The sequence below is a fragment of the Pleurodeles waltl genome, chromosome 6 (genome assembly GCF_031143425.1).
Source record: "Pleurodeles waltl isolate 20211129_DDA chromosome 6, aPleWal1.hap1.20221129, whole genome shotgun sequence".
Taxonomy (NCBI): Eukaryota; Metazoa; Chordata; class Amphibia; order Caudata; family Salamandridae; genus Pleurodeles; species Pleurodeles waltl.
In genome coordinates, this window is record NC_090445.1 from 558,494,851 (window position 1) to 558,520,323 (window position 25,473).

At 41.8% G+C, this 25,473-nt stretch overlaps 1 protein-coding gene across 1 annotated transcript in view; it reads right to left on the reverse strand.

Annotated features, from left to right (window-relative positions):
- Window positions 1-1,032: 1,032 nt before the first annotated feature.
- Window positions 1,033-25,473, reverse strand: part of DENND2C (DENN domain containing 2C) — a 319,873-nt gene continuing 295,432 nt past the window's right edge. The window contains exon 19 of the mRNA XM_069238733.1: window positions 1,033-4,079. Coding sequence (XP_069094834.1) covers window positions 4,048-4,079 — 32 coding nt within the window. The 3' untranslated portion in view covers window positions 1,033-4,047. The remainder of the gene's footprint in view (window positions 4,080-25,473) is intronic.

The window sequence follows — 25,473 nt, forward strand, 5'->3', positions numbered from 1 at the left end:
TTGTATTAACATCTTTGTCATCTGACAGGCTGGTATTGTCCACAGCATGATTCTACCAAAATAAGACAGGTTTCATCCTGGGATGGTTATTAGCATATAAGCAGCCAACCTCCATTATCCATGGGAACCTATATGATATCTCAGTATTGATTCCTTTTGCAGTGTGGTTTCCCAACATGGAGAAGGCATTTGACATCATAAACGGTGCAATGTTAGTTATCTTGAGAGGTTTCCAGGTCAGTTCTTCATCTTTAGCTATTATATAAAGTCCATATAGGATTGTCCAGACCAATTTAATACCTGAAGGCCAAAGAGCGGGAGTGATTCAGATTGAGTGCGACACCGAACAGGGTTGCCCACTCCCCTGCTATTATTTGCATATTTATCAAGCGTCTTGTGAGGTTTCGTTCCACAGAGGAACAGATTAGGATACCCTCTAAAATCCTAGAGGCTATAATTATTATATGCAGACAGCATTGTATTACTTCTATTTAAAACTACAAATACCCTGAACAGAATACCAGCACTCACAAGATGCAGACTGATATCATTAGTGTTTTGCTCCAAGACTCTTGCTCTTGAATGTTACTGTGAGGAAAAACCTGGCTTTCAGTCTCATCCTCACTTACCACAAGCCTTTACATTGGCATGCATAATAAATTTTGGAGACATGTAAGTCCTACTCTACCTGGGTTAAAACTGATGAGTCGCTGTGAGGATGGCGGGCATTAGAGAAAGAGAAGTCATACATTTTTAACTGGTGCTATGATATTTTGTCTGTGACCAACCACAGATTTCAGAGTTTGATATGTGCAACCATCTTTTGTGCAATGTAAAGAGTCATTTAAATGATTCAGACACAGAAATAAATGATGCTTTCTTAAGTCCCCTCTTCTTTAAGCCAGTCTCCCGATATGCTACGATATTTTGCATTATTTAAGGTTTTGTATAAACTGAGCAACAAAAGCCGGGGATAATTTATTGCTGTAGTTCTCATACATGTCTAAAATGAAAACACATACATAAAAATGATAGAACATTCTTGCACTGGTTTAATTTATTAACTTAACAAACCATGAAAAATACAGCAGTTCATATAAGAAATATATGTAGAAAAACATGTCTAAAAAAAGTAAATACCTCCAATGCTTGAGGTTTTGATAAATCTTTGAAGACTACTTTCAGTAAGCTCACTATCCAGCTAAACAACTTATTTCTCACACAGGGCTGGCAGATTTGCACACTAGCATATTTTCAACCGTCAATTACACTTAAGCATAGGAGTACATCTTTAGACTTTCACACTTTTAGCCATAGTTTGTGCTCTATTTTTACAGTAGGATAGAAATGACAAAACAATAAAATGCATAAGCAGCATTTCCTTGTCATGTATTTTCCCAACAGAGACATATATGTTGGTTCTAGTAATACGATTTTTACAATTAAAAATATAACAAAAAATATAATTCCTAAACTTGTGGCAATGTTAATGTACATACATTGTTTTAGTTTAGTTACACATAGATAAATAGATTTATTTACAAATCTCAAAAAACTCAATATGAGCAAATAGCCTCAAGAAGACTCCAGTAAATAACTGACACTTATTTAAATGACTTGTTATTTTATAGAGCCTCAGGTGAGAAGTTTAAGGGCCAAACACAGATTAATTTTTAACAACAGAAGTAATTAAGCTCTGATATCAAATCAGCACTACTTCAGGGATTTTAAGGAAATAAACTAGCATAATTATGACCCATTAGTTAAGGCATGGTAAAATATTTTTCATATTGGTGATGCCTTCTGCTGAATGTAATTCTTAAATCTAGATTACTGACTAATGATCACATGATCTAGAATATTTTAAATAAATTGAATTTTCAGATATATAGCTCCAGCAGACTTCAGTAAAGGTACCAATGAAGGCCCACCCATTCCATAATAATAACTATTATTATAATAAATATATTCTCTCTTCTCTTGTTCTCCTTTTCTTTCACACATTAGGAAGTATAGTCCTCAAATGGGCTAATGTATTTACATAAACATATTTACACAAGTGACATAAATCTATAGGACTTTCTTAATCCAAGACTGGCATGGAACATTGAAAAGGATGATCACAGTGCACAAAATCATTTGTTTTTGGTTTAGAAATTTTACATTACTAGTGATCTGTGTGTCAGATGTACTGAATGTGAATTATGTTTTATAAATATTATATGTATCTTTGTTCTAAAACAAATACTACTAAGAAAGCTCGTAATTGTAGGGACTTATATGTGCAGGTTAATATTACACCAAGAAAGATGAGGGACTTAGAATCTGTTTGTACATAGCATATAAAACACATTCTGATGATTACATTTGGTGCTTCACAAATGACTTCTTTGCATTCTGCCCGCCATTATTATTATCTGAGCCTTTTGCATGTGAAATGGAACATTTCATGAAAAGCTCTATAATAGCTGTAATTTTGGACAGGCATGTAATAATCATAAATCATAAACACATAAAAATACAGTGTGTTACTTCTCCATTATATCAACACAATTTTGGAAGAATAACTGCAACAATCATCATTCACAGAAATCAATAGACAATTCTCCAGCGCTGATGGAATAAAGTGAATGATACTTGAACATTCAAAATAATACTGCAACATTGGCAACAGACAGAAACAAAAGGTAAAAGAGCAAAGGCTTGGCAAAAAGCCACACTTTTGTTGGTATTTTGATCAAATAAGAAACCAATCAGCTCAAGCCATGGGGACAACCATTTTAATATGCCTTTTTAAAGCTATTTATGACAACCACATTCAAATGGCCATCATATTTTGGTTTGCAAAAGGTGAAACAAGATTGTGCCTATTAATCATGTAGGTCCTTTCTTATGAACTCTAGAACCATAACTACACACTGCACTTTTATATGTACATTTGCTAATCATTGGCATAGATTTTGACCCATTTATAAGAGTGTTACTATGTACAATATAAACAAGAACTATCCTGAAAAGTGCCTGAATATTCAGCTCCATTGTGTCAACATTAAAATTCTGCTCTATTATGTCAGCATTACTATACACACGTTTGTAATGATGGTGTGTTTCAAACATATTCCACTAGTTTATAAAACATGGGCAAAGCAACAAAATAGATAGCAATAGGCATTTGGAACATTTGAATAAAGTAACATTAATTAACTTGGTTACGCCCAAGCAACACTGGCAGTAATTAACACCTTAGGTATTAACATGCATACTAACCCCAGTAGAAACAAACACCTGTTAAGCATAACCCATTTTGCACAGTTGTTAGTGCAACATCTATCATTTTGATTTCCTACACATGTCTATTTCTCACTACTGTCATAACATCAGTTGTAAACACATTTCACCAAAGAGTGATGCAATATCCCAAGGAGAAAAATAGTAGGAATGTGATGAATAAATTGTTTCTGCTTTAAATGTTATACTTTATTGTGGTATTCGTAGAAATCCAGCTGCATTTACCAAAGCACTCCAGTTGATCCAGGGATACAAATTTAGAGTTTGCAAGGAATACTAAAAGTTGCTTCTCAAATTACTCTGGTTGCCATTAACTATTTTTGAGTCTGATAACTGTAGTACCCAATCAGTAGTCAGTGCAATATGTTGAACATGGAGTTCCTCCACAAATTCCTTTTTTAAAGCTGGCAAGCAAACACAAAATGTATTTTTCCTCAAAAGAGTGACCCATTGAAATTTCAAGGTGTAAAAAAGTAGATGCTATGAAGAAATATTTTCTGTTTAAAATACAGACATGTTTCGTTGAAGCAGAATTCCAATTTAATATGTAGGAGTTCTCCAGTCAAAGCATGAACTCATAGTTTGGAAAGATTACAGGAAGTGATTTTCTTGCAGTATTCAGATTGTCTGACTGAGTTTCAGCCTGTCGAACTCCACCTTAGGGGAAATTCAAATGTTCCTCTGTGTAACAGTCTAGCACAGATAAGGTTGAATTTCGCACAGTATTACATATCTGTGCTGAATTATGTCACTGGCATCTCACTTCTTTTGACGAAACTTCATTTTATTTCCTAAAATATAAATATAACAGAATTAGAAACTTAAGATATATGACACCGAGTGGTGTGGATTTTGACAAAACCCTAACCAATTGCAATCCTCCATATAATTTGAGATATATAATATTTAAGCATTCATTTTATCCCAAGCGTGCAATACATAGAATGAAATGTAAGTTCCTATGCTTGACAGATAAGCCAGTACCTACATCTCTGAGACACCTACAGAACCAAACTCCTAATAAAGCAGGTGTATGATGCTATTGTGACATGGTGTGTAAGTACCAAAATGCTAGTGCCTTCAAAGGAAAATACATGAAAGTGCAAAAGCATAATTTACACTGTTCCGTATCCTTTCATGTTCATGTTTCATACACACAGCATGACTGTGAGAAATTCATCCTTTAAGCATGTTTACTAATACTGGTGGTAAGTGAATCTGACTGTGCCCTGGGTTCTGCTAACCAGGCCTAGGGCCAGTGCTCTGATCAAAAGGTATATGGTAATATGGTACAATTACAAGTGAAATGACAGACTCCTGTAAGTCCCTAGTATATGATAGAGCAAGGGGGCTTCAAACTACCTATAAGTTCTTAGTATATAATAGAGCAGGGAAGTTTAGAGGCGCAGTAGATTTCCGTCACTGGAGTGTGCACGGCTGTCTTTAAAAAGCAAAATGTGTGCAAATTCAATTTTGGAATTAAAGATACTTCCAAAGTGATAATCTGCCTTATGTTTACATATAAGTCGCACCTAAGGTCTCCCCTAGGTACTCCAGCAGTGGGGTGCCATGGAACGATAAGTGGAGACATTATAAAAGATGTTTTATGTGCTCTGAGGAGAGAAAAACAGTCCATTTCATTTTTCCTCATTGTAGATACTTAGGGCCATATGTACGAAAGCTTTTTCCCATAGACACAGAATGGGTCAAATCCTTTCGTACATCTGGCCCTTATCTCTATAGGCTAACATTGGAACGTTTCATATAAGCATAAATATTACTAAGAAGGAGCTAAATGTGTCATGAAAGGACCCAAAAGATTGGTAACGATAAATCCAACAACTTGCCACTGTTGAATTTATCATAAATAATACAGAACTGAAGTCCTAGGACTTTCTTTTCTGTAAGCCAAAATTCAGCCTGCTAGTGGCAACTCCTGATTGGTCAGCCTTAACAGGATTAGCCAGGCTGATTTATTGAGATGATAAGTGGCCTGCAATCCGCAGAAGTTATCTGATGGAAAAGGTTTTGCAGAGGCCAGGCCAGGAAGGGGGCTGGGTAAATCAAACTGGGCTTCAAAGAGACCAGGAGAGAAAGGAATGCCATCCAGGTCTACCATCAAACCATGTACCCGACAGAGAGAAAAGGAGAGGAGCATCTGGGTGTGAGAGGCCGAGCGTGTACACAATTTAGCAGCCTCTCACAATGCAGCCTCTCCACCAGCCAAATAAGAAACAAATGCGAGACTGAGGACATGGGGAACCAAGCAGCGGCATTGATCAGAGCAGCACTGGAGACCCACAAACAGGTACTGGCCTCCCTGAAACACCCACCATCCTCCCATACCTCCCACCTCCCCACCCAGCACAATGACATCCCAGCAAGTGCCTGTACGGTCCTACCAGCCTGTTTACCTGCACAGCAAAAAAAGGAGAGACTGTGGGGCTGCATGCAGGTGAGATAAACGGAGCTAAGGCCACCACTAATTCAACCCAGTTCTCCCACCCCCGCGGTTGCAAGGAGCTTAAGCTAAACAGGGAGGATCAGCCTCACAGATAGCTGATAGAGATGGGGCACTGGAGGCTGAATCTGTAGCCTGGAGCAAGGGGAACAGATTGGAGGACATCAGAAATGCATGGTGACCTGTAAATTAGAGTGGGGACTGCAACACCAGCATTTTCTTGCCATTTAGAAGGGACCTGGCTAACATGCAAAGTGGACAGTACTCTGGAAGACACTGAGACAATTGCACTACCCCACCGGCTGGACATATTAGTTACCTCAGCACTTCATGTACACTGAAATGCGGACATACCACTGCAAGCTTGGAACTGCGAGAGGGGGATTTCCTAGCCACAAGGCAAATCTATGAGTTGCGTCTCCCTGGAACAGGTGTTTTTCAGCCGGGGGGAACAAACAAACTGTAAGTAAAGATGGGAAAATCACACCTGACAAAGAGAGGCCTACAAGCGGTAGAAGTGGAAATCAATACAGATGATCAACACTAACAAAAGGGGGGGACCACACTCCTGGCCTCACATACAGCAGCCATTCTAGAAGCCATTAGAGACATGAAAACGTCTCTGGAGATGCGGTTCGCAGCAGTGGTGAACAAAATGTGTCTATTATGGGACAACCATAGAAAATTGTCCTATCACGTGAAAACGAACAGAAGATCAACTAGACACAGCTCTTTTACAAATTAGTGAACTTGCTCTCAAATGTTCGACGATGGAGAAAGAGGTTAAACTACTGGCAAACAGACTGGAAGATGCAGAGGGTAGTTCATACCCATACAATGTCAGACTAGTGGGAGTACTGGAAAAAGTGTAACTCCCGAACATGGAACTATTTGTAGATAAATGACTGGGAACAACAGTTTTGCAGAGAAACGCCTCCCATTTTTTTCCATGGAATGGGCGCACCGGGTCTCAGGACATCCACTGCCACCAAGAGACCCACCAAACCCAATAATAGTGAGACTGATGAACTTTAGAGACCGAGAAGGTAATCCTCCAAATGGCGAGGAAACACAGACCGTGGAACACAGAAGACCAGGAAGTAAACCTATACCCAGACTATACCAACTCAGTCCAACGGTTACTGGGAGCACATGTTCCAATGAAGAGGGTACTGCACTACCTAAATCTCAAATATGCACTTCTCTTCCTGGTGAAACTCAGAATAGTCCATGGAGATAAAACCCACTTTATGTTGTTGGCGAAAGCATGGTCTTAGTTGGAAAGTCAGGGTCTGTGGTCGGGACCCCCACAAGAAGACAGTAGAGAAGCTAGATGGCAGCGACTACCCACAAAGGATAACCATAATAAAAAAGCTACGCTCCCTCGAAAGCCCAAGTGAAAGCGTCCCAAGGCAGTGCAAGAGGTGCTGCTACACAGTAAAATCCTAGACAGCAAGAGATGGCATTCCCTTGGATCAGATGTAGAAGACAGTTGCTCGGGCCACACAAAGACAGAACAAGAAAAAGAGGAAGAGCAGTTACCGCATTTCACACCTATGACATCTGAACACTAGGGGTAGCGGTGTCCGAATTGTAAAGAATTAATGGTAACACAGTGCCAAGCTTTGGTGCCTCTCAAGAAGGGAGGTAGGATGAAAGAGACTTTTCAATAAACAGACAATATGTATACACCATTGAGGTTTTTCAGAGGTAATTGTTACGAGACAGCCTAAGGTCGCGCCCCAGAGGGTGAAGCATTTGAAAGTTTAGAAATGTTTATGTTAGTGATCCACTGTGAGTTGGGGGATTGGTTGGTTTTAAAGTCCCCACATGGTAATGTAGTGCATGGCATAGTTCACGGAGTAGATTACAGCACCTTGACCCACATCAGCTGGAAACAAGTGACACGTTCACACACTAGAGAATGTCCACTCCATGAGACACACAAGTATCTAACATGACTAAAAACAAAGCTTTAACACTGTTGGTGTGGAACGTAAATAGCTAAAGGAATAGAGTAAAGAGAGGCCTGTTTCTCAAGGCACTGAGCAGATATAAACCTGAGATAGTTTTCCTTCTGGAAACACACTTACAAGATAGTCAACATAGCAGTATGGGTAGAGGCAAATATAAACTAGCAGGCTATTACCAATACTCCTTAAGTTACAGGGGCGCGATGACACTAGTCAGGAAAACATTGCCATTTCATGTAACACAGTTGGATAAACAGGGTAGTTACCTGGCAATACTAGGGGACTACAAAGATGAACACATACTGCTGATCAATATCTACGCCCCGCAGGGACTCCAGTTGAATACATTCCAGAAAGTGGGGACCATCCTGTAGACACCCCTCAGGCATTGGTCGTGCTTGGGGGGAAATTTAACCTCATATTGAATAAACACTTAAATAGACTAAGCAAGAGAACTGAAGGAGACCACCAAAGGGAAACTAGAAGGCTTTGCACAGGCCCACTGGCAATGTGAAATCTGGTAATCTTTACACAGGGGCTACTCCTATGATTCAGATGCACATGGCATGTATTCCAGACTTGGCTACTTTTTTACATCTGGCCATCCAATACCGAAATTCTGTGATGGACTTAGTGACCCCTCACCCTTAAAAGTGAAACTAGTCATAAACATGAAAAGACCACAAGAGGACTGGTGAATGGAGATGTGGCCACTCTTGAATGCATATGACGTTAAAAGATTGAATTAAGTCACTAAGCAATACTTTGCTGAAAATAAAGATTCTGTGCAGAGCCCTGTAATACTCTAAGAAGCATTCAAGGCTACAATCAGTGGGGTTATCATGACTGGCAAAATAAGGGATAGAAGAAACTGACAAAGTAAACTTGACACTCTGGAACAAGAACTTGCTCAGTTAGAGAGGGAACATTCATTGTCTCCTACCCCACGACTCCAAAAAGAGATAGATCGGAAATGCAGAGAGTCAGTCAACAATATATTGAGCAGGAAACAAGGGAAGGTAAATTACTGGCTTGGACAAGAAGCAAGGAAAGGAAAAATAGGGCCACTCATGTGCTAATAGGCAAGCATGGAGTAATAGTGACTGACGGGTATAACATTGCGGAGGAATTTGCTACCTATCTAAAGACATTCCATGATGTACATACACGTCCCCCAGAGGACGAAATACTAACATTTAATGAAGACTGCCCTGTGAGAAGACTGACCCCCAACAAACAGAAGAGTTGGACTCAGACCTGACCGTTGAGGAATTGGTTTTAACAATGAGACAGATGCAAGCAGTAGAGACACCAGCCCTCAGTGGATTTCTGTCCAAGCTATGGCGCAGGCTTTCCAGGTGGATGGCAAAACCACTACATGCTGCCTTCAAAGAAAATAATCTACTGGACGATATGCAGCTCGTCATGATTGTCCTCATACATGAAACCGGTAAATCCAAAGAGGAATGTGCCTCATATTGGCCGCTTTCACTCCTAAACCTAAATGTTAAGATCCTCGCCAAATGTTTGGATAACTGTCTAAGAGGAGCAGTGACTTATCTTGTGCACCATGACCAAATGGGTTCATACCTGATCATTCGACCAGGTTGAATTTGAGGCTTCTATACAATAACCTGGCGACAGTTAAGTCCTCACCTGTGGACTCACAATTGCCTCGCTAGACACAAATAAGACCTTTCACTCTGTAGCATCGCCGTACCTCTTCAGAATGCTAGCGAAAATGTTATATTATACGATAAGCTGACAGCCATAGTGAAGGTAAATGGACACACTTCCCGACCATTTAGCATGTGGAGATATGGAGAGGTACCAGACAAGGGTGCCCTCTCTCACCCATGTTATTCACACTCGCCATAGAAGCGTTGGTGGAATGGATACGGGTAGATGTCCAGATATGGGGCTAGTCAGGCAATAAGGAGTGGAACGAAAGTATCTTGCTATACGCAGATGATATCCTGCTATACCTCACTAACATCACTTTGACACTCACCCGACTTAAATAGATTTTTCATACTTTTGGGAGTTACTCAGGGTTTGCCAGTCCCTACTGTTCCCCATAAGGGAGTTAAAGCTGGAAGTAATACCAGTACTACAACTGAGACTAGAAACCACCCAATTTAAATATCACTTAGGTAAAGCCCTAAGTTCAATTGTGAAGATGTTTATATGGACAAAATTGACTAGAGAGAAGTGTCTTGTAGTTAAGTTGATTGGGGCTAAGTTGTGGTCTACTAGTTAAATCCACTAGGGAGGTGGTGAGGTCTAGTGATGACATTGCTAACTTATGAAACTGCATTTAATTTCAGCTTCAGCTCTCTCTTTCCCTCTCTGATTCTAACTTTTGCAGTCATTGTCTCTTGCTGGCAAATAATTTTCTCATTATGTGCCTAAAGGGCCGTATCCTGTCTAAAGTGCATACATTAACAGGAAAATGTCCACATTCACAATGTACTTTTCCAATCTCCTGTTCTTACCACACTTGGCAAGGGGTTTTAGATGCCAGGTCAAGGTGGCAGTAAAACTGCACACACAGGGCCTGCAACGGCAGGTCTATTATATGGTTAAGAGGCTACTTGTGTGCATGGCTTACACTTACGCTTACACTACAAGACAAACCTAAACCCATATTAAAACGGTTAGAGACAGACGTTAAACAGTGGCAGGCGTTGCTGATCTTGATGCTTGGAAAGGCACGCTGTTCAAAATGATAGCGTTACAGAGGTTGCTGTACACATTACAATACAGCCCATACAAAATATCTGACGCTTTGTATTTTTTACCAAAGTGGATATGCAGCTCAAATCACTACAATTGCAGGGAGGCAACCTCGTATAGCAATAAGTAATAGTGAATTATATGTGGTCAATGTTTACTGCGGCTTATCGTTTCTGGAGGGGAATCCCCAGTTGTGGAGCAGCAGTCTGATTTTCTGTCTCCACTTCCCAAAGGTGTATTCAAATTGATAGAAGGGGACTTTACCTGACATTTTGAACCCATTAAGACCAGGGCAGATGATGATCTAGTGACAGTGGAGGACAATCTGTGGCCAATCCCCATGACTGGTTCCCAACCGGTGAAGAAATGTACCTCGCTGGTTCTCCAGATAAATGCGTTTGGATTCAATCATTCCATTTGCGCGTGCAATGGTCGAACTACGTCTGACCAAAAAAGGTCTCATACTTTTAATCGGCCAGGCAGGACCTCATTGATTGATTACATCCTCATTGATGTCAGACTTTGGGCACATGTCATGGATATGGAAATTATAGTTGGGCATGAAAGTGACCATAACGCACTATCGCTTCACCTGGAGATCTTATGTTCAATGGGGGAAGGCAAAGGAACCCCTAGGCTGGATGATAGACTTGTGCTGTTCCCCTGTAGGTGTAGGAATAAGTGTAATGAAATTGTGAATTCCCCAGAATCCTTCAATCAGCTCTTTACCACCATTGGTCTAACCCTGGACAAGGTGGGTGAGATTTGAGAGACCAGGGTGTCCCCCAAACAGTGGACATGCTTGGGGAATACGCATATGGAGTTAATGGGTGAGCTCAAAAATCAGTTTTTTGTGGAGTAACAAGCTAGCAGTGGTAAGAAAAATCTGGGCACGTAGTTTAACAAGCAGTGCTGGCAAGCCAAATTAGATCTCTGTAAGGCCATTAAATTGAAAGACCCCGGACTGGTATGGAGAACTAGAACACAGTATAAGAGTACTCTTGATGCTGCAAAGAGAGAGTGGGAGACCCAGACATGGGAATCCCTGCACACAGCTGTGAGGAACAAGGACTTTCATACGATCTGGTGACTTGTTGCCTCAGGGAAACAGGAGACCAATGGCTCAATTGAAAGTAATATCGTTGCTGGACAATGGTTGGAGCACTTTCGGTCCCTTTATGATTTTTCACCTGTCATTGATGGATTTACATGTGTTAGTACAAGAGGGGGGGCCCTGAAAAATCAGAAGCATGTGCTATGATCACAATCAAGGAGGTGCTATATGGAATTAACAAAGTGGCTTCAGGCAAGGCACTTGGCCTAGACAGGATTCCAGGGGATTTATACCGGTTTGCACCCGATGTTTGGGCACCTTACCTTGGGGTTCTATTTAATGCCATTTTGAAGGGGATGCCCATGCCAGCTTTGTGGGCTGGAGCCGAAATAATGCTCATCTATAAAAAGGGCTTACCTCTCCTCCCAGCTAATTACAGACCAATAAGCTTAATAGACTCAATACAAACGTTGTTTGTGCATGTGATCTTAGGGAGACTTCAGGCCTGGCTCAAGTAAAATTGTGTTCTCAGTCCTCTTCAGGCCAGATTTAGGCAAGGTATCTCTACTATGGACTAAGCCTTTTCGCCTCCTGCTCATATGTTGGAAAACTGCAGTGCTGGAAGGCGCTAGTCTTAATGTGATATTTATGGACCTTTGAGCCACATTTGACCTGGTCCCAAGAGATACTCTTTAGCAGGTTCTGTTAAAAATAGTGGTCCCTAACTACTTGTGTGAGATCCTACAGAGATTCCATGAGGGGAGTTTTGCTCAGGTCCGGTTTGGCAAACCAGGAGATCTTACCGAACCCTTTCCAGTTCAGAAAGGAGTTAGGCAGAGTTGCGTGTTGGCCACAACTCTTTTTTCACTATATATCCATGGGATCATTGATGACCTGAATAACGTTTCGAATGATGTCCCCAGACTAGACCAACTCAAGGTTCCTGTGTTAATGTTCACAGACGATACACTTTTAATGTCAAGATCTCCAAAGGGCTTACAAAGGACTTTAGATTGCTTTGTTGACTTCTGTAAGACGAGGGGGTTGGAAATTAACATGGGTAAAATGAAGTACATGGTATTCACTCCCCTCCCCATCTACCAGGTGGGTCCCAAACTCAACGGTGTCCCTTTGGAGTGGTGTTTGATTACTTGGCAATCACATTATCAGAACAAATAGACTAGCTACTGCACATGAACAAACAAAAGCTAAGATTGGCCCAATTTACTGGTGGCCTAGGGAGAGCCTCTAAAGACTTGTCCTTCAAGCCAGGCAGCCCGGTTTGTGAGCTATATAGGTCACAGGCTCTGGGGGCAGTGATGTATGGGACAGAGTTATGGGGGCATAAGAGGGCTAGTGTAATTTTAAAAGATGTTTATTAAATTTCCCCACAAATACTCCACTTTTGCCTTTCAGGTTCGATCTGGGTGTCTGCCCCATAAGTGAGGAACTAGGACTGAGACCACTCCTTTTTTGGAGAAGATTATGGGCATCCCCTTAGCTGGAGGAGATCATGAGTTTCCTGAGTGCTTGTAAACTGCAGTGGCTTCAATAGATTAAGGACACTGTAAGACAAATAGGAAGGGCCAGTCTGTGGAGGAATCCTGTCTCCCAAAATCCAAGAGTGACTTGGCTAGGTCCAAAGAGATTTTAAACGGTCCACACACTTGGCTAACTCTTTGCAAAGCACAATGACTTCTAGGTTTTTAGATTTTCAAGGGTATTATGGTTTTGGAGTCTTGTTAGATGAGCTGCAGCCAGTGTTAGCAACGAAACTGTGCCTGCAGTACAGACATGGAGTCCTGCATTTAAGTACGTTGACCTGCAAATGAGGGGCAGGATCTGATGTATTGAGCGCGATATGTCTAGCATGCTGCAGGACAAAGGAAAGAGAGACACGCCTTTTATTCTTTTGTAAAGCCTACAAAAGCCTGAAATCAAAATGGGTGGTTTCTGCACAGGGGGACAAAACATTTTGATACTGATTGGTACTGTCCATCACCTAGTAGCTCTAAGAATCATGAAAACCAATGTACACTAGCCAATAGTTTTTTCTGTGTCTAGGTATTTGTTCAAGGATTGGAGTATTCGTAAAAGATGTGTGTAGTGTTCTTAGGGGTGAAAGGGGGGGATATTTCTCATTTTATCTTTCTTATCTTGTATTATATTTTTATACTCTTTAAATCATTTTTGTGAATATGTGTAATTGATTCACATTTTATGATTGTAATGAATTTGCTTATTTTATTGGCTAATGTTTTATCTTTTTTGATGCACTTTTTTGGCTATGAGCCGCAATATAGTATTAATGATGAACCCGGTACGAGGGTGGTATTGCCCTGCAGAATACCCATAAATATTAGGAGGCAGCACATGTCAGTGTGGTTCATGACTGGGCCTATATGGACTAGGAAAACCAGGCATACTTGCAAGACAGGAGAAGCAAGAATTTTAGACATGGACTATACGGAGGCAGGTTAAGGATAGGAATATGTCCGGCCATGATGACGGTAGTCGATGTCTGGCATACACTGACCAGAGAAATGAGATGGAAACTCCTAAACTGCACTCCTAAAACTCCACTGTGGGAGGGAACCCATCTAAGTCCAGTGGTAGCAAGGCTTCAGAGGATGGGACGATACTGGCCTGTCCACGTTAGAAGATGTATGGGATGCAAACGGCCCAATAGCCTTTGACGTGTTAAAGACAGACAGTGTAAAAGTAAAGATTTCAGGCTAGTAACTCTATTCAGAGCCACAACCTTAAGCACTGTTACTTTTCCCCTGAATAAAAGTGGTGAGCACAGGGTCGAGAACGTGTCATGCATGCACAGGCACTTGTTCATTCTCTGCATAGCTGTAATGTTTCCCACATCCATTCATGATGTGCTGCTCCAATCCAGATTTCTTTCCTTTGAACTCTGGAACTTGTAGTCCTGCTTTATAAGAGCATATATAAGACTACAAGTCCCAGAATTAATGGAAAAAACCTGGACAGGAGCCATACACAACACATTGAACTGGGAAACTTGGCACAGCTGTCTCTGTGCTACTGATTATATGCTGTCGAGACTAGAACGTACATTTTAATTTGTTCCAAACCCACCCCAACAAATTATTGTTTTAAAGCTACTTATTGCTCAAAAGAGTGTAATTTCTCATTTTAACGTATTTCCATGAACTTCATTGCTTGATTTTTTCTCACAAGAAAGCGTCACACTAATTGTTACACATTTGGTCGTTGAATGTCACTCATACGTACCTTGAAATCATGAAAATGTCACGTGTAAGCAATCTGAAAACTTGGCAACTATGCAGGTTTTACTTGCCAAAACCTTTATGAAATATCACAAATATTCTTGTTTATTTTTTCATATTTAAAACATTTTTCCATATCAAAGCCTCCCTCTTGCCCACAAAGCCATACAGTATTACCAAGAGTCCTTACAAAATGTACTGTTCTTTAGTTATCTTAAACACAGAAACTCATTCAATATCCTGCAAAAACTTGTAGATCGAATAGTTTCAAAATGTGGCACCAGCTGATGTCAAAGTCTTAATTATTCCCTGGCTAGGCTATGAAGCATGTTTCAGGTAATAACTAAGGATTCCAGCTAGGCCCCAACAGTCTGGTGGAAAGATTGAAAGACACCTGCTCCAAAGGGTAACCTGAACGTGGTGATTTATCTAGCAGCTTCGACAGGAATGGGCCTGGCTTAAATTAAAATATTCAATCATCATTTAACCATTCAATTTTCTTAGGACAACTTCATCAGATAATCAAACTTCTAACGGCTAAATACAGTTGTAATGGCTCTATTATTGCCACTTCGGGCTTTACTCTAATGTATTCACCAGACAAGATGTGTGCTTCAAATCAAGCTAACTAACCACATGCCGTTCTGGCCCTTATGAAACATCACTTCTAAGAACAATCTCAATGCACTGTTTTCCCCTATTGAATATAATTTTATTGAGATCATCATCAACCAATGCGAAGGCAGCCAGCTTCTTCTGAGTTCAGTGACAAAGCCTCACATCTTGCAAAATAAATGCATTACTGGACAACACTGGGCCAATTGTGGTGCATTAAATTGGTAACAGCCCTGTGCCCAATAATACCGTGAGTGGCCTGATGGACCAGACAACAGAAGTAGAATCCATCCTCAATGCCTCGCCTGGGGCTGAATATGGCTTTGCCCACCTCCCATGGAATCAGCGAATGCTTTGCCTGCAGACTAGGAGTTGGTTGGTACATCAGAGTTATGGCCAGAATGATCCTGGGGCTGACAGGTCAGACATACTACTACAAATAGGCTCACTGCTCCGTCTAAGCTTTAGTCTCCCACCACTTACTGTCTCTGAGGCCTGGTGTGTAGCTCTCAGCGGGCCACAGGAATGGAGGAGCTGTTGGTGGTGAGCAGAGGCTAATGGATGAGATAGATGATTTTGTCAGAGTTTATGGTTTTACCTATACCCCCTTAAGAATAGAAGTGTGGCCTCTAAGCTAAGTGACAGGGGGTTCTATTGAGTGTTGTAAATCAGGTCAGGAGGGATGTCCTGTCTTTCACAGACTGGCTGTTCATACCACACCCTTACTAAAACCCATTTTTCATACTGGGCAAAGCAATCAGCCATTCTCATGCTGCAACTGGGCAGTATAACAGTGATGTCTGTAGATTGTGGAGTAAAAGAAATGGAGATGGAGTCCCTTCCTGAGTGAATGGGATCAGCAGTTGGGCCACACAGTTGTCCAATGCTCCTACTTCTGTGTATGTCTGGTCAGAGGGGAGCTTGTGCTGCATGACTGTCAAATTGCAGTACAACAATTTCACTGGCTATCCTTTATCTGCAGAAGAGAGCTACCATGAGGTGAGTGGCACATGTGTGGCCAGGACATCTGCACTCTATGGTGCTGGGCGGTCACAACTGCAATTTGTGTCTCTCAAGGCTGTTACTTCATATATGGTCTTGCTGTAGTTCTCTACTGGAGAACTAATTGGATTGCATGGAGTATGTGTGCTTGGTGGCTGCCTCACCCTCTGAGATGGGCTGCTCATGAGGGAAGGAGCTGGTCTGGCTTTATTTGGGACTGTAACTAAAGGTAAGTATACAAACTGGTTCAGGAAAGGTAAGTTAAAAATGACTAGGGGAGATCCAAAATCAGTTTTATTGTTTAGGAGTCCCTGTCATGATCAAAAGCAACAGAGCGAGTCAGTAATGGGCACAATGATCCATCTGACTCAGGTGTATGAATGGAATAAGGATGACATGTTTAATGTCCCACATGGATCATGACAATTCGTCAGGACCAGAAACCTAACCTAATCGTGGGAGGTGTTTAATGGATAGCCCTCTGTAATCCACCCCTTGCAAAATAAGGTGTAGTGTCTACCTGTTCTGTAAATAGCTGACCTGCAAAGAAGCACAGATGAGGACATTCTCTCATAGAAAGCACAAAAACACAGTAGCAACATCCAGCAAAGAAATCCTTATGCAGTGCAATCATGAAAACAATAGCAGCCAGTATATTAACAAGGCTAAATCTGGCTTACCAACTTGATTGCTTAAGAAGTGCAATTGAGGGGCAGAGGGGATGCTGCTTGTGCATCTCGCCTGAAAAGTTTGAAAGGGAAGGTAATGAGAGTGAAACAAAAAAAACCATGCCCAAGGCTTAAATAATCTAAGAAGGCAGTCATTCTCACTGCCTGTCCCACATTGGGAAATACTCACTTGAGTCCTGTAAAGAGTCTTACCAGAGACCTACCCTGCCCTCTGCCCTCGCCAGAATGAAGGCAGGAACTGGTGGCAGGCTGTTAAAGCCTGTTCCCATTGCCTAAACTGGAACAGCTGAGACTCATTAACACTTGGGCTCCTAAAAAGACTAGACTGGAGCTCGTGTTCAAAGCATGGCAGCCATCTTGTGACTAGAGTCAGCTGTGAGCCTTTCTTTGTTTCTAAAGGGCACGTCTAAACAGTATCAAGCCAACGGGGCAATCCAGCAGCCATCATGGAATGGGGCTTCATTATACATCAATGGTACACATGTCATGTCCCAATGCAAATCTGATAATCAGACATAGAAACAATATGATTATGGAAAAGATCCACTGACATGATTATGTTTCAGAAAGAGCTCATTAATATTATCATGCGTAACACGCAGATTATTATGTATGGGCTATAGTTGGATGGTTAACCAATCAGCACAACAATGGTTGGTCAGTCAACATTCGCCAGATGTAGCACACTGTGCATGTGACAACATTACGGGGTTAAGATGAAATCCCAAAGAGACCTAAAAAATGGCAATGAGTGCATGGGATGTTACCTCCCCTTTTTAAAAAGAAATGGTGCGGTGATTGTCCATGCAGCCCTCCCATCCTGCACAAGTGGTGCCTACAATCTACATACTGTCCAGATGTGTGTCAGTCAAGGACAGAGGCCCCGGATGGAGGATCATGATGAGAGTTCTGCCCAGGAAATGTCATCGTTCAGCCCCTCCCTGTGTGTGGAAAGATGGAAAATCCACCTTTGTTCTTCCTGGAATAGAAGTTCCTTGGATAGCGTGGGGTTGTACATTGTATGTCATTCAGTGTATTGTTATTGTCAAGAAAGTGTGTGCTCATTCTTGTGTTCTCTTAGCACAATGGATCCCATTGGAATGTTCCATGATGCGTATCTTAACTGCCCTGGTTGTCATGCTTATATATCTCTTTTTACAAGGACATGTGATCATATAAATGCAGTTCTTGGTGCTGCAGTTAGTTCGAGACCTTTGAGTCCAGACCCATGTTTTTTCAAATATGATGGTCTTAGATGGAGAAGTCAGACCACACACCCTTCATGAGCTACATGGAAAATGGCCTGACACTGGCGATAGATCCCGAAGGAGAGGTTGTGTACCCTTATCAATTTTTCTAGGTCTTGTGGGTACAATCATGTCCCTAATGCTTGATGTACATTTGAAGGCAAAGAGATGGACAGACAGGGACAGTGATGCTGTATTCAGAGTAGGCCAGTGTTCCTCACTATTTTCCTCACTTTTTGTGATAGAGGTGTGTAGGATGTGATGCATGTCAGTACATCTTCCTTCCTAGGGCCCCTTGGTTCTATTAAAGCAGCCTTTTTGTTGTGTCTAGACCATTTGTGGGCTTGCTGAACACAGTGAAGTGGATATTTCTGAGTCGTCAAATCACTTGTCCAAATCAGGAGCCCTCACTAGAGGTGATCAGGAGGTCTAAAAAGGGAAGCCTTTCTGGAGAGATGTTTCTTGTAAATCTCAAAAAGCAATTCTAGTTGATCCAATCATAGAGCTCATTACAAGTCTGAAAATCCCCCTGCCAAAATACAAGGATGCCGTCTACGTATTGACGCCAAATCATCATGTGGATACGTTATGGATTTTGTTAGCAAAACATGTTAGTTTCCTAAAAGTGGGCCATGTAGAGGCAGGCCAGACTAGGAGCAAAGGTACTGCCCATAGATGTACCCTGTGTTTGATGGTACAGTTGGTCCTTAAATTGAAAAAAGTTTTCTTTGAGTGTCAATGTAGCACACTCCATTATGAAACCTACTGGTGTATGTGAAAACCTAGTATTAGAGAGAAGGGGTTCTTCGACCACCTCCAGGGTGGCATCTTGGGGGATGTTATTCTAAAAGGCCTCAACATCCAAGGTCAATAGAAGATCAATGGAGAGCCCTTCTTTTACCTCCTCTATCAGATTCAGTACTTCTCTGGTGTCTTTTAGGTAAGATAGAGTCTGCATGAATAAGGGATGTAAGAAATGATTACAAAACTTAGACAAAGGTTCTAATAAAGAACCTATGCCAGAGACTATAGGTCTTCCGGGTGGCGGCACAATGCCCTTGTGGATCTTGGGGAGGATGTAAATGTATGGAATCCTGGGACATATGTTCACCAGATATTCTGCCTCGTTCTTGCTCACCCACCCCTGTGCTTCAGTCTCTTGGTTGGATCCTGTGTCATAAGTGTATAGCACCTCCTATCTGAAAGTTGTCTTTGACATTCACACTCACTTTATTTGAGACCAGCCATCACTGGGTGTGGCATGCCCTTAATGTAGAGAAGATGAAACCACCATGACAAGTTCAGTCTGGTCCTCATCAATGCCTTTGACACCATAGTTTCCTACAGAAGACTGTAACTGGAAAGCTAATCTCTTTGCTCAAGGACATGCTGCTTAAAATTCACCTGACAGATTAAGCGAAACTCTGCAGGCAGTTCAGGGCAATATATATCAGTAGTAGTGAACAAAGCAGACACTGGGGCAACTGATGTCAGCCTGGTTTAATCATGGACAGAGTAATCGGCCCTGAACTATTATTAATACCTCTAGCACCTCATGTTTTAGAGCTGCAGAAACATGTGCAGGACTTACAAAAGAGGGTGAAATGGTGAAGGCTAATCCAGCAGGCACTTACAGGTGGTTGAACTATCCAACTAACCAAGGTCCCGGTGTTGAACTTCTTCTTGAGATCTAACTGTTCAAAACAATAGTGATAAATGGCATTTTCAAATTCAAATGCCACCAATTTCCCTGGAGAGGCCTTTTGTGGCACATCATAGCCAAGTACTTGCACTACGGACTGCGACCATGTCCAGTAAAGGACTTGGCATACAGCTGAGCTACATTATGAGAAAGATCAAGTGATAATATTTCCTGAATGAACTTTGGAAACTCAGCAACTGTTGCAAACATTCACTGAAGTAAAGAGATTGTTCTCTAGGTGACAGCTGAAAAACATCCTGCTAGTCCTAGTAAAGCTGAAGTTAACCGTAGATGTTGAGATCTTTGTCTTTATTGAGGTGTCAACCGGGTGGGACTGAGTGGAATGTTGAGCACTGGCTATAGGAAAACACATTTGCCTGAACCAGGAGTGGGGGCTGTGAAGCACTGGAACTAGACAGTGATCTAGACGGACCCAAAGGACATCAAAACAGCAAACCAAACATATGCTGAACTCATTCATGTGACTTCCAAAGTAGATGCAATGTGGTCCACGATCCTCAATAGCGATTATGACACCCATTCTGGTAACTGGGCTAAAAAAAAAATCAGATGACATTCTTCAGGCTATTCATGTATTTGGGCTTCCACTTCTCTCATGTACACAACGTTTTATCTCTGTGCTTTCATTTGTTCAAATTGTTTACATTTTTGTGCTGGTCTGCAACTTTCTCCATGCTATTTATAGAGGATAATCCCTCTGATAGTTGTCACGAGACAGTGTAGAGGCACTAGTGAAGTCAGACATGATCTGCGATCAGTCAATTGGAATTCATCTTGTTCCTGTATTCTGATTTTTCTTTTGCATATCTTTGTATGTTTATATTTCACACACACTTGTGGTTCTCAGACATGAGGATAACGCAACCTCCAGGTAATTGCAGCTTTAAATCCCGGAAATGTTGGGGTCATGGAAAAGGCCATGCACCTGAGGCATAGGCTGCCCCACTCTGCTTTCCTTTAGGAGATACATCTGTCAAGGTGGAGTTTTAGACCTGTCAGCCTTAGGGTGGTCTTCCCCCAAACCTTTTGCCAGTTTGCCACACATTTGTGCTGTATCTTTTTGTTGGCCTTAAGACTCTGAGCACTTTACCACTGCTGGTTTATTCCAACATGGAACCTACAGATGTTGAGACGTCAAGACTGTCTCTTTAGGGGGAAAATAAGAAACTCTCACCAACGATTTAAAAAAGAATTAAAGTTCCACTGTTAATGTGGGAGTGAACTGGGTGATATTTTAAGTAGAGGTATGCAGTGTTTGTATCAAGACAGTTGCCTAGAGGTGTGATACTAAGGGGCTTAACTTGACTTGAAGGTGACTCACATGATCTGGAAAATGAGTGTGTGATAGACTGTACTCAGGTTGAGGAATGCAGGGTTGAACATAAAAGTCTCATGGAGAAGTTCAGGTATCTTGAAATCCATTTTTATACAATCAAACAGCATGTTAATAGGAAATGGGCACAGATGTTGCTTGTGTAGCTACTGCGTGCAAACTACTCTGGAGTGGAGAAGACTCTACTGAGAGGGAGTGACAGGATTTTATCCGGCAACCAGGCTAAGATAAATACCATATTTGTGTTGTACTACTCCCTTCTATACTTGTAATCTCCCACACCACATAAAACCAGTTAAAAGACTACCTGATAGTGGCTTGCATACCTAAGCTATCGCTTGAGAAGAGACAGTTGCAGGCTTTAACTTGTTGAGCAGGTGCAGATCAGATTGCTCCCATTAGAATTATATGAAGAATCCAAAATGTGTTTTTTCCTGTGGCTTTTAGATTTTTTACTTCTTTGCCCGGGCTAATGGGAAGATCAACCCCCACCAAGGGAAGCCATAGTTGTGGTAATCCCTAAACCTGAGGAGAGTCACCCCCTTGATGCTATACCCGATTTTCACCAGTCTATGCTAAACTTGGAATACAATTTTCAACCTCCGATCCTTTAACCCTGCTGGTCATAGGTGGGAGATAATGATCCATTGTTTTAAGCAGGGCTGATATGTTTTATCATGACTGAGGGGTGTCTGCTCGGCTAGATGAGACACCCAGACAGCACTGCCATGGATGTAAGTTTGTTAACTTGCTATTTTCATTTACCAAATGTGGGATTAGGTTGGCATGGAAATTGCTGTCTGGAGGTACGATGACTGTAGATGGTGTAGGAGGCTGACCTGGTTTGTAGTGGGTACCACAGGTACTTACACACTATACCAGGGCCAGTTATCCCTTATTAGTAAAATGTAATCAGTGTCCAGAAGCCAGGCTGTCTAGGGGTAGCTGTAGCTGAGCAGCCAAGGCTGAACTAGGTGATATGCAAAGCTCTTGCAATACCACTGCAGTCACATAGTACCCACACACATAAAAGAAAATACTCTGTGTTACAAAAATAAAGGTACTTTATTTTGGTGACACAAATGCCAAAAATACCTTAGAGACTACACTACCATAGGAGGTAAGTATTATACACAATATATACACTATTATCAAAAAACAGGTAAGTACATAGTCAGAAAACAGTGCAAATAGTGGAAATCCCAATAGGTTACAATGGGCCCGGGGGAACACAAACCATATGCTAAAATAGTGGAATGCGAAAGTCGGTTTCCCACCTAGGCAAGTGTAGTGTGTAGAGGGGCGCTGGGAGTGTAGTGAAATACCAAAGGGAAGTAATAGAACCCACCCCAGAGCCCAGGAAAACAGAAGTAAGGGCCAGATGAAGCATTTTCCGATTTTGTGATTCGGAAATTGCGAGTCGGTGCGACTCGCAATTTCCGAATCGCAAAATCGGATGCAGAACAGTGTCTCAGACACCGTCTGCGAATCGCAATGGGGCCCCAAAGACCCACCCCATTAATATTAATGAGGTGGGTCACATTTTGCGACCCCATTGCGATTCCCTGCACTCACAGGGATGGTGGGCTGCTGGAGACAGCAGACCTCCATGTCTGTGACTGCTTTTTAAATAAAGCAGTTTTTTTGTTTGTATTGCAGCCTGTTTTCCTTAAACGAAAACGAGTTGAAATACAAAAAAATAACGAAACCATTTGGTTTCGTTTTTTCAGAGTAGGCAGTGGTCCATTAGACCACTGCCTGCTCTGAAAAAATATTCATGGCAACATTCACAAAGGGGAAGGGGTCCCCTGGGGACCCCTTCTCTTTTGCGAATGGGTTACCACCAGTGTGACACTGGTAACTGGTAACTGCGAATTGCTTTGCGACCGCGTTCGCGGTCACAAAGCAATTTTGCATCGAGGTGCGAGTCGCAAATAGGAAGGGAACACCCCTTTCTATTTGCGAGTCGCATTCCCATTTTGCGAGTCGGTACCCACTTGCAAAATGGGAATGAGCATCACGATTCGCGTTTTGCATGGCGCAAACTGCGAAAATCGTGCCATGCAAAACGCTACCTACATCTGGCACTAAATCACAGCAAGTTTCCTGACACACACAAGAAGTCGTGAAAGAAGATTATGCAAGAACCAGAAGAGATTGCAAGACACCGCCGATGGATACCTGAAGACCTGTGGAAGAAGGGGACTAAGTCCAAGAAGCACTAAAGAGTCCAGGGAGAACAGGAGCCCCTCCTAACCTGGACGACGGTCCAAAAGAAGAACCACTGGTGAGAAGAGAAAGTCAGTTATGCACCTTAGAAGACAGATGGTTAGCAGGACTCCAGTGACACAGTCAAAAACACACCGACATCAGGCAGAAATTGGGGGTAACATGCCAAAAAGAGGGAACTTTCCTACAGACGGGCCAAAGTGTGGCCAAATAAACTTGTGCTAAAGGTTTGGTTATGAAAAAAAGAATACTTTTTAATATGATCTTCCCAAATATGTGGGAGGATATTCAATAGAGGCGCTTTCTCTGGAATTGATGGCGAAGCAGAGAATATAGGCAACCTCCTATACTTGTGTGTCCATTTGTTTTTTTTCACACCACCCATGAAATAAAAGCAACGTTCAGAGAGGTTAAAAGAGATTGCATAATCAGGGTTTGTTCCTAGTCATCACCAAATAATGCTGAGAGACACCCTGTTGAACAGCACTCGAAAGAAGTTGGAGGAATGCACTAGCTCCCTCCCTGTGGGTTCCCCACAAAACTACAATTTTCACCATGTCAGTGCTGATCTCCATACTAAACCTTAAGGCCTGTCCCAAATGGAGGGGTTTCAAAGCTTTATGTACCATGTTTAAGATTTTTCAACCCATACAGTATGGCCCTGCAGCTGAAAAGTTAACTCCTATGCATACACTGCTAAGGCAAGACACGGAGCAGGGAGTAACATTGTTATGAATATGCAGAAATGTAATAGTTTGAATTCTGAAAATATGAGACTGAGTTGAACATCATAGAAGACTGTGGAAGGGGTAGTGGCCTTTAAAGTGCCATAATCATTCCTATTATCCTCTTCACACCACATTCTTCTGTCACCTCTCTGTCTACCCACAGCTTTCTGAAATTTTTCAGCTACATATTTCAGAACTCATCTCTTTTCTTTCCAAATCCTCTTTTCACTTTCTGCTTCTGCACATTTCTTTTTGCACCTGCTTCACATTCACATTCTCCACCACAAACAACACAGCCAATTCACCTGTAAACACTGTATTTCCATGTGACCTGTCAATATTTCAACAGGAGTTTTTTAGCTGCTTCACAAGCTTTTGCACATAATTACAATTATCACATGCCACCATTGCTTCTCTGCCCTCCACAGAAGGGCCAAGCAAGATTGGTTGAGGTGGTATTCTAAACTCCTTTGTGACCCACTGGCAGCCACTGTGAGAACCTCACCCTGCCTTTAAACTCAACTCCAGAGCTCTCAATCATGGCCCATTTCACTCACCCACTCACAATCTGAAGTCACAAAAACACCTAAAGGCGAGTCGACACTCAGTATAATAACTATGGTGATGTGTTGCATGGAAAAAAAAACTAAAAAGAAAATCCAGGAAAAAACGAACTTAGAGAAGTAATTTTGGCAAGACGTGAAATGTAAATCAGAGCAACCTCACTGGCATGACTGATATGTATTTCTGTAATGTTTTTACAGTCATTGTTGAGATATCTATCAGTGTTTTACACTGTAAAGGATATCAAAATAGAGCACAATTTAGACTAATTTCAAAGTCCTGCCTTTTAGTGAATACTTTTATCTGCCCTGAACCTTGCTGCATAAGGTAATGCTACATGGCTCAGCAGAACGACCCCCTCCCTTCAGCCTCACAATGCTGAACAAGGAGTGTCTAGCCATGGAGAACCCCACAAGGGCTCATATCACAGTCATGATCCAGTGCTGTGTGGCCTAGGCCTGGATGGCCCATCTCCTGGGCCTTGTTGCGCTTTGCTGTAGAATCAAAGCCCAGGGCAGGGAAAAGCATTCATTAAAAGACAGAGCTGAACCAAAGCATTGTGGGCAGTATAAAC